Source organism: Heterocephalus glaber, unplaced genomic scaffold, assembly GCF_053883595.1.
Source record: "Heterocephalus glaber isolate CG9 unplaced genomic scaffold, H.glaber_assembly_v1.0 deba00001481, whole genome shotgun sequence".
Taxonomy (NCBI): domain Eukaryota; kingdom Metazoa; phylum Chordata; class Mammalia; order Rodentia; family Bathyergidae; genus Heterocephalus; species Heterocephalus glaber.
Genome location: NW_028258317.1, coordinates 53042496 through 53056830, shown reverse-complemented (window position 1 = coordinate 53056830; position 14335 = coordinate 53042496). Strand labels below are relative to the sequence as shown.

General features: G+C 34.7%; 1 protein-coding gene across 8 annotated transcripts in view; it reads right to left on the bottom strand.

Moving 5' to 3' along the window:
* Window positions 1-14335, bottom strand: part of Smc5 (structural maintenance of chromosomes 5) — a 105947-nt gene that overhangs the window by 74599 nt on the left and 17013 nt on the right. For 4 of the 8 annotated variants that reach the window (XM_004838450.3, XM_021252721.2, XM_087184095.1 and 1 more), the window contains 5 exons: window positions 11328-11490; window positions 9422-9556; window positions 7227-7367; window positions 5688-5849; window positions 2916-2987 (listed from right to left, as the gene is read on the bottom strand). In XM_004838450.3, coding sequence (XP_004838507.2) covers window positions 2916-2987; window positions 5688-5849; window positions 7227-7367; window positions 9422-9556; window positions 11328-11490 — 673 coding nt within the window. Of the gene's footprint in view, window positions 1-2915; window positions 2988-5687; window positions 5850-7226; window positions 7368-9421; window positions 9579-11327; window positions 11491-12083; window positions 12147-14335 lie in introns of all 8 variants that reach the window. The other 4 variants (XM_087184092.1, XM_021252722.2, XM_087184093.1 and 1 more) reach the window with 3 other exon arrangements.

Genomic DNA, 14335 nt, shown 5'->3' with positions numbered 1-14335 from the left:
AATAGCACCACTACACATTAAATCTTAAGTCAAAATAGTTAGAAATAGTTATCCCTAGCTTAAACACTTTCAAGGCCTTTTCATGGTTTTTTATTACACTTAGAATCAACTTCAATTTCCTTTTTGTTTTCTTTTTATACACAGCTCTAGTGTGTCTGATTACTCTTATGTGTTACTTTTCAGGAGCAATACAGCACCCAAGAGAACAATGAAGCAAGACTGTTTAAATGTTGAGGAAAAAAAAAAATTTCTATCTTAGAATTCACTAATTATATAACATTGCAGAGTAGTGTTTTGAAAAAGATCTTTTCAGATATGCAAGGACTCGGAAGGTTTACCACCCCAACAGCCTCACTGTAAGCCCTACAAAAGATAGTCTAACAAGGAAAAAGTAAAAGAACCCCCACCTTCTCATAAGACGAAACCAGAAGAGGTGTGATATAGGAAGCAACACGATCAAATAAACCAGTAAAACATATTAATAAATCCAAATAAATACAAATAGTAAAAAGTAACATTTGAAGTAATAAGTCAAATTTCTAATAGTGATATAGAAGTGGAGAAGATATAAAAAAAGACATAAAAGCATGCTAAGATATTTACCTTAATTAAGTGAAAGAATAAAAATACTAGTAACTTTTACTAGATAAATATATTAAATTTTAAGAGTACTATGTCTACAACATACAACTTTCAAAATACAGAATAAAAATGGAGTAAAAACATTGATCAATTGCTACAGAAAGTACAAGTCATAAAAGGAATCAAACAAAAGCTGTCAGTATAAAACATGACAGCAAATGTGAACATGACCAGCCTCACCTATGAACAACTTGGGTTATGACCAGAATTTTAGTTTTAACTTACAACCAAAGCCTTGAGTGACGACACGGATACTGGTCTTTCCTGTGTGGGGTTAAATGAGAAATCATGGGCCAGTGTCTCTCTAAGGACACTGAAATCTGGCTGGAAGAAAGTGTGGCCTAAAATTATACAGGGCAGACTTTGAAGGCTGTGTAGAGGAGCCTGAGCCTTCAATTGACCCCGTGGTTGATGACACTGTCATCACTATATTAGGGTCTGTAGGCTTGCAGGTAAACAGTGGTGATATTGAGGAACTGGTGAGAAAACACTTAAGAGGAAATGTCTACAAAGGAACTTCAGCAACTTCTGGCTGAGCAACAGACAATGACACCTGAGAAGCTTTCTGAAGAAGAGGGGGAGTATCAACAATCAGTGCAGCAAAGTTCTTCTTCTGAAATAAAGGAAATCCTGAAAAAATAGACAAAGCTACAAACATTTGTAGTGAAGACCCACCCAGACAGAGAAAAAGCCCATCATTGCGTTCACTTGCTTAATGACAATATCATGTCATACTACAGAACACTGTTAACAAAAAGACAAAAACAGCCAACCTTAGACCAGTGTACAGGTATGAAAAGGTTGAGATCTAGTGAGCCAGAAGCAGGTTCTAGTGGGCTAAGACTCTCCCAAAGACAGAAAGGACACCAGAGAGCCAGATTCCTGCTGTTCTTAGGGAAGGGGGCTCTCCTAAACAATAACCACCTTCCATTTCATCCTCCCTTCCTACAAGTCAAAGATGTCAACTTGAAAGGTGAGTACAGTGTGAAACTGTTGTTTCCAGTAAACTAGCCACATTTTATAACTTTTTGGTGAACACACCAGGAAAATTACTGGTGTTTCTGATAAATTACTACATTATACAACCTCTTTTTTATTACGAAAAGGTTAGTTAAGAGGGGTGCTTTGGGAGGTTCCGAATTCATTATGGGTATTTCCATTATTTCTTATGACAAAAATAGTGTTGACTTACAACCAACGTGAATTATAACCAGCCCTCGAGAAGGAACTGAGTGCGTAAGTCAAGAGTCCACAGTATTTAGACTCCTTTACTGACGCAAGGATTTTACACCAAATTGAAAAAAATTCAAGTTGGGTATGGCGGTGCACAATTATAGTCCCAGCTCTCTGGAAGGCTGAGGCAGGACAATGGAGCCCAGCATGAGCAACTTGAGACGGTCTCAAAATAAAAATACAAAAACAAAATAAAACAAAATAAAAGCATATATTATTTATTATAATATGATACAGAAATATGATACAAATATGATACAGAAAGAACAAAAAAAAAGCTTTAAAATCTAAGTAGCAAAAATTAATACAAGGAAAAATACACATCTATACTTGTAGGAGATATGGTATTAACACGTGAAAAATGGATTCATCAACTAGGTAATATGCAGAACATTTGAGTAATACAATTATAGTAAGTCCATTCTAACATATATACACATATATAGATATACAGTCAAATATAAGAAGCAAAATCTTTCAAACATATATAGAACATCAAATACACAATAAAAGCCCAAAGGATGCCTCAAAAAATTATAAAATCATAAAGGCTGAATTTACTTACCATAAAGCAGTGTAACTAGACTCTATATTAAAAAAAAAATAGCTTAAATTCTGTATCTAAGGGGCTAGGGTACAGCTCAGTGGAGCAAAGCCTTGGGTTCAATCCCCAGGAAACACCCCCCTAACCCACAAAATCTATATAGCTGTGAGATTAGCTAAACTAGTAGTTTTGAGAAATTTTCCCCTGTGATCTTTTGCACAACTATTATATACTGAAATCTTAAATCTCCTTCAGAGATTTTTTTTTTTTTTTGGTACCGGGGATCGAACTCAGGACCTTGCGCTTGTGAGGCAGGTGCCGGAACCACTGAGCTAAATCCCCGGCCCTCCTTCACAGATTAACATAAAAAATAGAGAATGAGAAGAATCCTGGACAACTTCCAAACAAAAATTTGACCCACTATCCAGACTTGGTGTGTGTATGGGGGGAAGCCAGGTCAAAGTAAAATAATAAAAATTCCAATAGGAAATCTTACATGTTTATCTTTCCTTTCTATAATGTCTTGCTTTTGTTTGCATCTTTGAGATGTCTCCTTAATATCCGTTGCCTGTAAAACAGGAGAAAAATTACTTAAAATTCAATCCAATTATGTAGTTCCAACCATGCAAATACTGTTATGTGAGTTGACCTACAATGCCTTCCTCACAATTTACTTCAAACCAAATTTGTATTAGGTATCACCAAAATACTAAGAGTATAGGAAATTCTCTAGAAGCTGTAATACACATGCATATGTTTACCTCTTCATATTTATTTCCCTGTGTTATTTTATGATCCTGACTATGGGATAGTCAGATCAGATGTTGCTGCTTTTTACATGTGAAGGGAATGAGGTCTTTGTTTTTAAATGACAGTGAGGGATTTAAAATACAGTTCTATGTGATTTCAAAGTCTGTATCTTATCCATAACATTGTATTAACTCCATGAAATGTTAAAAACAATCACAAGATTGGAAAAGATTTTCTTCTGGAACAGAGGGAACAAGAACGAGAATAATATCCCTACTAAACAAAATTAACCATTTTATTCCTATTGCCCTCTTGCATGGTTATGGGTACTAATAACTTACTTTAAAAAATACAGGATAATATAATGTGCTATTTCATAGTTCAGGAACACTTCTTCATGAAAATAATTCTAAAATATCTCAGGCTACATAGACTGCCCAACAAATTAGGCTCACAGACATTTGACAATGCCTTCTGTTAGGAACTGGAAAGAAAAACAAGAGTTTTAAATGATTCTTTAATTAAGAGACTTGAAATTCATTGTATGCATTTCTTCCACTGTAAAAAAAAAAGGTAATTTGGCAGTATATTCAGGTACCCCAAAAAGAAATTATAAATCCACAACTTACCTATAACCAACCACTATTAATGTAAAATGACTGTCAACTATCAGCTCTATCCCTCAAGAAGTCAGTCATGTTATCTCTAGGATGTAGTGTTCTTTTTGTTTCTTTCTTAAGTTTATTGGTACAGGACTTAGTATTCTTAACTATAAAGTTAAGAAATTTGTCTAGGTAACAGTATCTACAATCCTTTCTTGTTCTAAAATTAAAATGATCAATAGTAATTCTCTTAAAGTCAGATCCAATCAAGTCCTAAAATGCTTAGCTGTTCTTAATAATTATTCAATCTTCTAGACTTGAGCCTAATAATTCTAAGTCACTTTAACCAATACTAGAATTAAGCTTTTCTGACATGATAGCAGCAAAGTCAAAATTAGTGATTCCTTTCGTTTTAGATTTTATATTCCTAGACATGACCTTTCTCACTCAACAAGCACTGCTCAACATGCATACTTCAGTAAATATACGATATATCTCTAGATAAAAGGGCTATGGGTAACCTTTTTTTACAAAAGTTTAAACTGATTTAAACCTGCATACTGAAGGGAGGATGGCCTACTCAAAAGGAGTGGGTTATGGGGAGCATATCTTGTCCCTTGCCCTTTCCTCTTCAGCTCTTTCCTGTATGCTCCCCTCTGCTTCCAGCTGCCATATGGTGAATATGCTCTACCGTGATATTCTGCCTCATCTCAGGCCCACAGGAATGGAACCAGCTAATCGTCAACTCAAATCTCTGAAACTAGGAGCCAAATTAACCTCTCTACCTTTAACCTGTTTATGTTAGGTATTTTCATCACACCAATAAAAAACTAGCTAACAGTATTAAGTATAGGAAAAAACATAGTATATACAGGTTGACCATCCATAGTTCAAAACTCTGCAATCTAAAATGTCTCGAAATCTGAAATATTTTGAGCACTAACAAGATACCTAAGAAGTTTTCAGATTAGGTATGCCCAATCAAAAAATTCTATGCTAATATTCTAAAATCACTAAAACTTGAAATATAAAACACTTTGGTCCTGGGCCAGGGATTTAGCTCAGTGGTTCTGCCACCTACCTCACAAGTGCAAGGACCAGAGTTCGATCCCCAGTACCAAAAAAAAACAAAAAAAACCATTTTGGTCCTTAGCACTTTGCATAAAAGATACTCAAAATTTACAGGGTCCAGGAATATCTGTAGTTTTAGACATATACTCGGGGGTCTTGGAATGTATCTCATCAGATAAAAGGAAACTACTATATTCTTAAACTATTCTCAACATACTCTTGGATCCCAAAGTCCCTAAATGTTAAGTCATGACCATAAACATTTTTTTATTTTTTTTTGGTACCAGGGATTGAACTTGGGACCTTCTGCTTGCGATGTAGGTGGCGGCACCACTGAACTAAATCCCCGGTCCCACAAACAATTATTATTTATTTGTTTTTGCAGTACTGGGGACTAAACTCATGGCTTCATGCATGCTTGGTGAGTACTCTACCACTGAGCTACATTCCCAGCTGACCATAACATTTAAAATAAAAAAGAATGAGTGTACTATTTATTCTAAGAAATACCAGATTCTCTGTATCATCCTCCTCCAAATGGGTGTATAACTACAAACCAGATGTAATAAATTCACGAAAGTAGCTCAATGTTTCTAGGAATACTACTACAAATCATTTTGTACTTAAAACAATCACATTTCAAGCCAGGTGTGGGTGCTTGTGAACCCAGCCCTATAAAAGGCTGAGGCAGGAGAATTCCAAGTTGGAGCCCAGCCTGGGCAACTTAGAAACTTAGTAAGAATATATCAAAATAAAGTAAACCCCAGAAAATATTTTGAATGAACTGCAGGGTATTTTTTGTGTTTGCAGAGATAAAACTCAGATTATCCAAAATGAAAAAGTACCTTTTCTTTGATTTGAGCCTCCAAATCACAGCGCTGCCTTTCAATCTCCTTAATTCGAAGTATAATAGGGATCTGTCCTTCTTTAAGTTTTTTTACCTCATCCTTCACTCGGTCACGAGCTAGTTTTACTTCTTCATATTCTTGACGAACATTTTCATATTCCTTAAAAATAATTCAAAAAATAGAAGTTAGCTGGGCATGGTGGCACATGCCTGTAATCCCAGCACTCAAGAGGAGGATATCCGTGAGCTCAAGGCCAGCCTGAACTGCACACAGTGAGGCCTTGTCTCAAAAAACAAACAATCAAAAAAAACAGAAGTTAACACAGTAAGCAGCTAGCTGAAATTAGCTCATATACTAAAATCAAGGTGCAAGCAGAAACCAAATCTAAGAAATGACTGTATTAGCACTACAATGAGATTTTCTCTAATATCTCAATAAAGAATTCAGGGATATATAATGAAGCAAAATAATATGAATTATGAAAGGTAAAAATGGATGGGGGAGAAAGTGGTCAGAAGGGAAATATTTTATTTATTTATTTATTTAGTTTTGGTACCAGGGCTCAAACTCGGGACCTTCCACTTGCGAGGCAGTTGGCGGCACCAATGAGCTAAATCCCTGGCAAGAAGGAAAATAAAAAGAATTGTATAGCTACCACTAAGTAAAAATGCCTGTCATGTCACAGGAATTAATATTTATTTTTGCTGGAAAAAAAAGCATATATGAAGAGTATAATATAAAGGTAAGAACTCAAATATACATTAGACCAAATCAGTCTAAGAGAAAAAATTCTAAATACTGAAATCAAACAAAAGACTTCAAAGGATTAAAGTGGGTGAAAATGAAAGTGTACAGGGAGAAAATGCTTCAAAAAGTTTGAAGAAAGGAAAAAGTTTAAGAATACAGTAATGAAATTTGAAACAGGGAAGAGGAAAGAATACTATAATATTCTTTTTCAAACTATAACAAACATTTCATTTTAAACATAAAACAAACCCTAAAAAAATATTTTTTACTATTTTGTTCCAACTACTAAAAAGTAATGGCATTGAGGGAACTCAATCTTTAGCTGAAACTTTGGTCTTAGGTAATAAAATACTCATCATACAAGTGATCAGAATATAACAGCCTCAAGAAAATTATGCAACATCAATAGAAAACTAAAGTTAAGATAGCTACATTTGTAGATGAATTTGATATAAGTGGCAATAGCCTAAGTAAATTTTCAGTGACCTGAGGACATGCAAAGACTTAAAATTTTCACAAGTATAAACACTTTCAGATCTTTAACATTTTTTTTCTTCAAAAAATCAAAGAATTACTTGCTAAGGACTAAAATCTGAAAGGGTTAAGAGCAATAATTTACCATTATACTTGACTCACACATCTATATAATAAAACTCATAAATTTTATTATGTGTAGTATGTGGAGCAAAAATGAAAAAGCACCTGATTTGACTACAAAGTAATTGCTGCCTTCCTTATTACTGCTTAATTACTGCCTTACTGTTTTTGCCTTTAATAATTAAGACTTACCACCCACGGTCTTTTGGCTTCAAGCATCTCAATTAAATCTAAATGTCGCTTACGTTCATAGAACCGCTCAACATCTTGTTTATATCTTTCATTTCTCTGAACCATTTTCTCTAGATATTCAGTTTTCTCTTTGCATGAGGTCTAAAATAAAATATTTGTTGGACAATTAGTTTAACTGAAAAAAGACAACAGGTCAAGTCTTTTAACAGTGAAACAACGGTAGCAACATTTCACAATTAAGAACTGTGCTAACCACTTATCAGTCCAATTATTTAAATATAAGATGACCAAAAATTGCATATTTTTTGTTAATTTTTATAAGATAACAGGAAATATGAAAATGACAATTTTATCAAAATTTATTCAATACAAGAATCAAGTAATTCAAATGACACCTGCCCCGAGCAACACTTAGGGTAGTCAGTATATAAACTAAACAAACATGCTGCCTGAGTAATGCTCGGGGTAAACTGTAAAGTGGTTAAAAGTTAACATTCATACACAAACTCTAGTCGAGTTTCTACAATTTATTAGCCAGGTGACTGTGAGAAAGCCCTGTCATGTCTCTGAATCTGGACTCATCTCGCTTAAAGATAAAAGTTATCTCCCCCACCAACTGCAAGGGTAGAAGCAGTTTGTTCAAAAAGATTAAGTATCCCTTATACAAAATGCAGGAGGGGGGTGGCAGAAATATCTGTGATTCTGAAATTTGTCAGATTTTAGAATATTTTCATAGATGTTACCAGCTGAGTATCTCTCACCTGAACACCCAAAATTTGAAATGCTCCATAATCTGAAACTTTTCTTAAAAATGGGGTCTCAATATGTAGTCCAAGCTAGCCTTGAACTCTCAATTGTCCTGCTTCAACCTCTGGAGTGCTGCGATTACAGTCATGCGCCACCACACTCAGATAAAATTTTAAACATTTTGAGCGCCAATGTGACACTAAAAATGTTTCAGATTTTCAAGCATGTCAAATTTTTGATTAGGAATGCTCAACTGGTGTCAACAAAAGTTGCAAAATGATATACAAATGAAAAGTAGCACTATGATTATTAGATTATGGAACCCCAATGAATTAGCATTATAAAAATATTTTATTATAATTAAATATGTATTACCAAGTACAGAATTATAAGATTTCTCATTATGAAAATATACTAATTTATTTTAGATGCAGGGATATGAAAAAAGATCCACTAAATAAAACAAATACCATATTATAAAAGGACATTTCTGAAGTGTGATAATTTTAAAAACTTAACACAATTAAACATACAAAGTTTTTTTTAGAAAGTCTACTTTTATGAGACTGAAAAAAATACAATGAGAAAACTGGTTCAACTGAGACAGATATTAAACACCACACCCGTTATCGGTTGTATTATCTACAAGCTTAGATGGTACCTGGCACATGGTAGGTGATTAACAGTACTAACTGAATGACAAAATCATATAACTTCCTAAGAGAAAAAAATATTATTATGGGTTCCTTAAAAACTCAATTAAAAACAGCAATATGTATTGCTGAAATAAAATTTTTTTTTTTGGTACCAGGGATCAAACTCAGGACCTTGCACTTGCGAGACAGGCAGCGGAACCACTAAAATAAATTTTTTAAACTTTACATTATCAATTTTAATTCTTGTCACTTTAATTGATGTCAACAAACATAATCCTGGGTTTAAAAAAAAAAGCAATAAAATTAAAAATAACTCATTCAGGAATACAACTACTACTCACTACTTGTTACAACTACATGTCCTCCCAAAGCCTTATGTACTCATTTTTCAAGGTGGCTGGACTGGGGGGATGTGTTACTAGGATTAAGAGTGTGTGATGATTAAATTGGTTTAGCATAGCTCTGGATGTGGATAATAGAAGCCCCACCCTGGGAGTGAGTGGCACCAATCAATAGGCTTATAGCCTAGGTGGAATCTAAAAAGGATAGAAAGGCAGGCTTGCTGCTTGCCTGCCATGGACTGTTTCCCCTCTGCCGTGCTGCCCTGCCTTGGAATCAGCCGACTATGGACTAAAACCTCTACAAATGGTAAACCTTTCCTCTTTTAACGTGTAAGTATAAGGGTATTTAGTGTTAGCAATGAGAACCCTAACTCTAATTCTAAGGCACTATTCCAAAATTTAAGACATAGAAATCAGAAAAGGATAGCAGAAATAAGTTGTCTATAAATACCTCTAGTTGTTTTTCTTTCTCCCTGAAGTTTTTGAGTTCACAGTGATATCTGTGCATTTCTGGAGGACCAATTGACTTCTCAGTAGCTTCAAGGAGTTCAATCTTGCTGAGTTTTGCAAATTCTCCAACTTTGTCCTAGAGCACAAAAATTAAACACCTGCAACAATTATCACTTATAAATATAAGAAAAATATATTTTACTTATCGATTATTTGTCAAGACAGACCTCACTCAGCCAAGCATGGTGACCCAAAGTGCTTGTAATCCCAGCACTCTGGGAGGCTGAGGCAGGAGGACTGCAAGTCTGAGTCCAGTCTGGGAAATTTACCATCTTTAATGATACTCTACCACAAAATAAAAAAATGGTGGGGGGGTGAGGATGTAGCTCAGTGCAAAGGCCTTTGGGTTCAACAACCAGTTCAACTTTGCTTTGGGGGAAAATTTTTTCACTTAAAAAAACCTTTATGTTGAGCTGGCCATAGTGGCACATACCTGTAATCCCAGAAATTTAAGAGGCCAAGGCAGGAGGCTCACATAGTAAAGGTCAGCCTGGGCAAAACGGGGAGACATTGCTTTAGAATAAGACTAAAAAGGGATGGGAATTTTACTCAGAACTCCCTGGGTTTGATCCCCAGTATGGGAAAACAAACAAAAACAAAAAAAACTTTTGAGATATGAATGTTCATATAAACTTTTTTATGCTGTTCTTCAATAAAGATAAATTTACGGTATATACAATAATCTTTTTGATAATCTTTAAAAAACTTCTGTGTCAGTAGTTCCAAGTTGAAATGTTTATATAAATATAATAAATACTTTGTGGATAAAAGAAAAATAAGTCTCTTGGATTAAAATGATTAACTCTATCAACTCACTGTTGAAATGGTCTTTTTTTTTTTTTTTTTTTAAAGAAAGCAATTTCAAGCCTCTACTTCTGGAGACAATCTGACATAACTGGTGAATGCAAAAATCTCAAATCTCAAATTTCAAATGGATGTATTTAACCCAGCCATCACTGTGTTTCTAAAGAAAATGAACTATAATTCTGTCACTAAACAACATTTAAAGACCAACTTAAGAGGTATTTGATTTTAACATTTAACATGCTTAATCAGGATTTTAATTTTTATGAATTCAAGATTTAACTATTTCAGCAGGTATATCTATCAATATGAGTTTTAGTATATCAAGTATTTTACACAAATACATTAAAATGATTTTTAAAAAACTGTTGACTGGCAAAATCTTAAGGTTCTACAAATGAAGCATATAGCTACCAAAGCTATTCACATACTTAATAATACCACTATTTAATTTAAAACACTATAATTTATACTTTTATTAATAAAATTGATATTATACTATACAAGATACTGCCTTTTACATTCAACTGTCAGTATTAAAAGAGTGCTGGCTGAGGGAGGAGGATCATTCAAAATTAGACTCGGTATCTTAATGAGACCCTGTTTCACAATAAAGAAAAATAATAATGGGCCTGGGGACATAGCTCAATGCAAAGGGCTTGGGTCCAATCTTCAATAATACAAGAAAAAAATGGGGCTGGGGGGGCTGCTATGTTCAGCAATGGGCACACCTGTAATCCCAGCTCTCTGGGAAGGTGAGGTAGGAGGATCACAGGTTCAAGCCCACCCTGGACCACTTGGCAATTTATTGAGAGCCTGTCTTCAAATAAAAAAAATGTTAAAAAGGGTTGGGGATGGAGCTCATTGTGAAAGCCCTAGGTTCAATCCTCATTACTGAGGAAAAAGAAGAAAAAAAGAAATTAATGTACTATCTACATTGTTGTGTATTATGCCATGTGCAATGTAGACAGTAATCAGTACATTATCCCTTGAAAACTATTTAGATTCTGATATGGCATCATGTCTACATTTATTTCTCATACCTGAGGTAGAAACTGGCAAAGATTGCCCACTTGAATATTTAAGGCTGCAACTTGCTCTTCTACTACTTTCTGGGTTGTAGACTTGTTGTTGATGAACCAAAAGGACTGATTTTTTGCCACATCAATCTCACGGGTGATAAGCAGGTTTCCAGAAGTCCTGAACCTAATTAAAAAATAATTTTAAGATCTTTATATTCAGAACACATACATTAGTTTAGAAATAAAACTTTCAACATTCACTTGTACCAAAGGTGCCAGGATAGGACTATTACATTTTTATTCTTTTTGATATTTTGGTCCCTCCCAAGAAGGAAACCTGGACATCTTATTAGTAATACTATAACTGACCACATGTCAGTCACTACTTATTCATCATTCAAAATTATTTAAAATGTTAAAGTGAAATTAATGCAAATGCCAACATTAATTCCCAAACACTACCAGAAGAGTCGTGTATCTGGAGCTATTTCTCCTTTAATCATTGTGCTATTTTTCAATCACATGCATTGACTGCAATTCAGAATGACTTGGTGTACTAAAGCACGTAACAGTTAACCCTTGAAATTTCCCCTACTTGGAAAATGTCTGAATGAAGACCACTCCTGCGTAAGCATTTCCAGAAATCAAAACTGACTTGCCTAGACGGGTGGCCCATTGATTCCTCAACATGTACCCCACTCTGAATTCAGAGAGAATTACATTACATGGCTACAAAGGAACATTAAGTAATATAGAATCTGAAAGAAGGGTATTTACTTATTTCTTGCTTTTAGAAGTACTACTGCTCCACACCTCCCATCTATTCATCCATCTTCTTCACTGGGAATCAGCAGCATGTAGTAAAAAGATAAATTATTGGTATCTAATGCCTGAACGACAATAATTTGTAAATGTTGTATATATAAGATTATATGGTAACCAGAATACTTCAAATGATAAGATTACAAAACTTTTTAAAAAGTAGTTTTAAGTTTTCTCTTTGAGCAAAATGACTAGTGAAATACCCTTATTAACCCTTCTGCTATAGACAACTAAAAATAATAAAACTATCTTCATAAATGCATTTATTAGTTAGCATGAAGATAAGGCGTTCTGGCTAACATGCTAGTGCAGGTGAGAACCCAGAGTGAAGAAAATAAAACTGACTTTCATCTTGAGGACATCTGCCCAGCCAGGGGTCTCTTGAGGGTTCATTTTCATGATCTCCTGGCAGAGACATTGCAGACAAAGCTTTGAGCTACTCAACATCAAGAGTGTAATAGAGGGGCTGGGGATTTAGCTCAGTGGTTCTGATGCCTACCTCACAAGCACAAGATCCCGAGTTTGATCCCTGGTACCGACTGTAATAGAAAACCACCCCCAATCGCTTCTAGGCCTTTTGGCTAAGACCAAGTGTAGAAAACCACCCCCAAAGAGCTACACCCTTAGCATAGTTCATTGCCACCACCACTAGGGACAAGGCAAAACTGCCTGTCTCAAACTATGGCCTGCACTATGAAAAACAAGCCATCCCTAAGAGAACCAACCCCAAGTCAGCCTCATATAGGTTTATATCTTGAGGTTACATAACTTACAAGGTTCACTAACCTCCCAGATAAGAATTAAGTATATATTGATTATGGACCTGTTTTTCTAAGTATCCAATAGTCTCTGACAAGCTGGTGAAACTTTCTTCCTCAGAAATTTACCTTATCTTCAAAGAATTAGCACAGATAATGTTCAAAGAAAAAGAAGCATTGAGGCGAGCCTGGGCTACACAGTGAGTTCAAGGCTAGCCTGAACTACATAGAGAGACCTCGTCTCAAAACAACAACAACAACAACAACAACAACAACAACAAAACAAACAACAGCAACACAAAAAAAACCCAGAGAAAGCAGCTGACCAGAAACAAGGAAAAAAAAACAAATACACAAGCACGAAGATGAAAAACATAAAAGATGTTAAAGAGACATGGATGACTAAGAAAGCTTAGTATCTGTCTAGTAAGAGTTCTAGAAGTATGGGAGACACAGAATGGTTTGGTGGCAATATTCAAAAAGACAACAGATAAAGATTTTCCAGAACTGATGAAAGACACCAAACCATTTAGCAAACTCCTAAATATCAAGAAAAATAAAAACAAAATCTATATCTAAATATGACATGAAAGTATAAGACACCAAACACACAAAGAATTCTTAAAGTACCTTGAGAAAAAGAGACTGATTATCAAAGAAATTTAGGATCAGATTTACATTAGAAGACAATGGCACTATACTTTGAATACTCCGAGAAAAGATCTGTCAGTATAGTTTCATACCTAGCAAATACAACTTTCAAGATTTAAAGCAAAATAACATCATTTGTCTAAAAAACGGAATATTCCACTAGTGATCCCAATTAATGCAAAATTTTAAAAATGTCCTGCTAGCAGAAACATAATAACCCCAAAGGGAAGATAAGAAATGCAAGAGGGAGGGATGAAGATTTAGCTTATTGGTAGAGCACTTGTCTAGTAGGCATAAGGCCCTAGGTTCAGGGTACAGTACTAAAAATAAAAATTAAAGACACATGAAAGAATGAAAAATCAAGTAGAAATATGAGATAATCCTAAACAAATACTGAAAGTATAATTAGTATATTATTAACAATAATGTTTTGAGGCATTTAAATAAGATTGAATTTTAAGTTTTTAGTTTGAAGAAGTTATGAAAATCAAAGTAAGGTTTTTAACTGTTCAGTAGAAAGCTCAAAGCTAACAACTTTAATAAGATTTATGTAAAAAACTCTAGTGATCACTAAAACAAGAAGAATGCATAATTTCCAAGACAACAGAGAAGGAAAAATGAAACAAAACTCCAATGAGAAAGCTGGGCATGGCGGTGCATGCTTGTAATCCCACCACGTGGGAGGCTGAGACAGGTGGATTTCTTCAAGTTTAAGGCCAGCCTGGACTACACGGTGAGTTTAAGGTCAGCCTGAATTACAAAGCGAGATCCTGTCTCAAAAAAAAAAATTAAATCCAA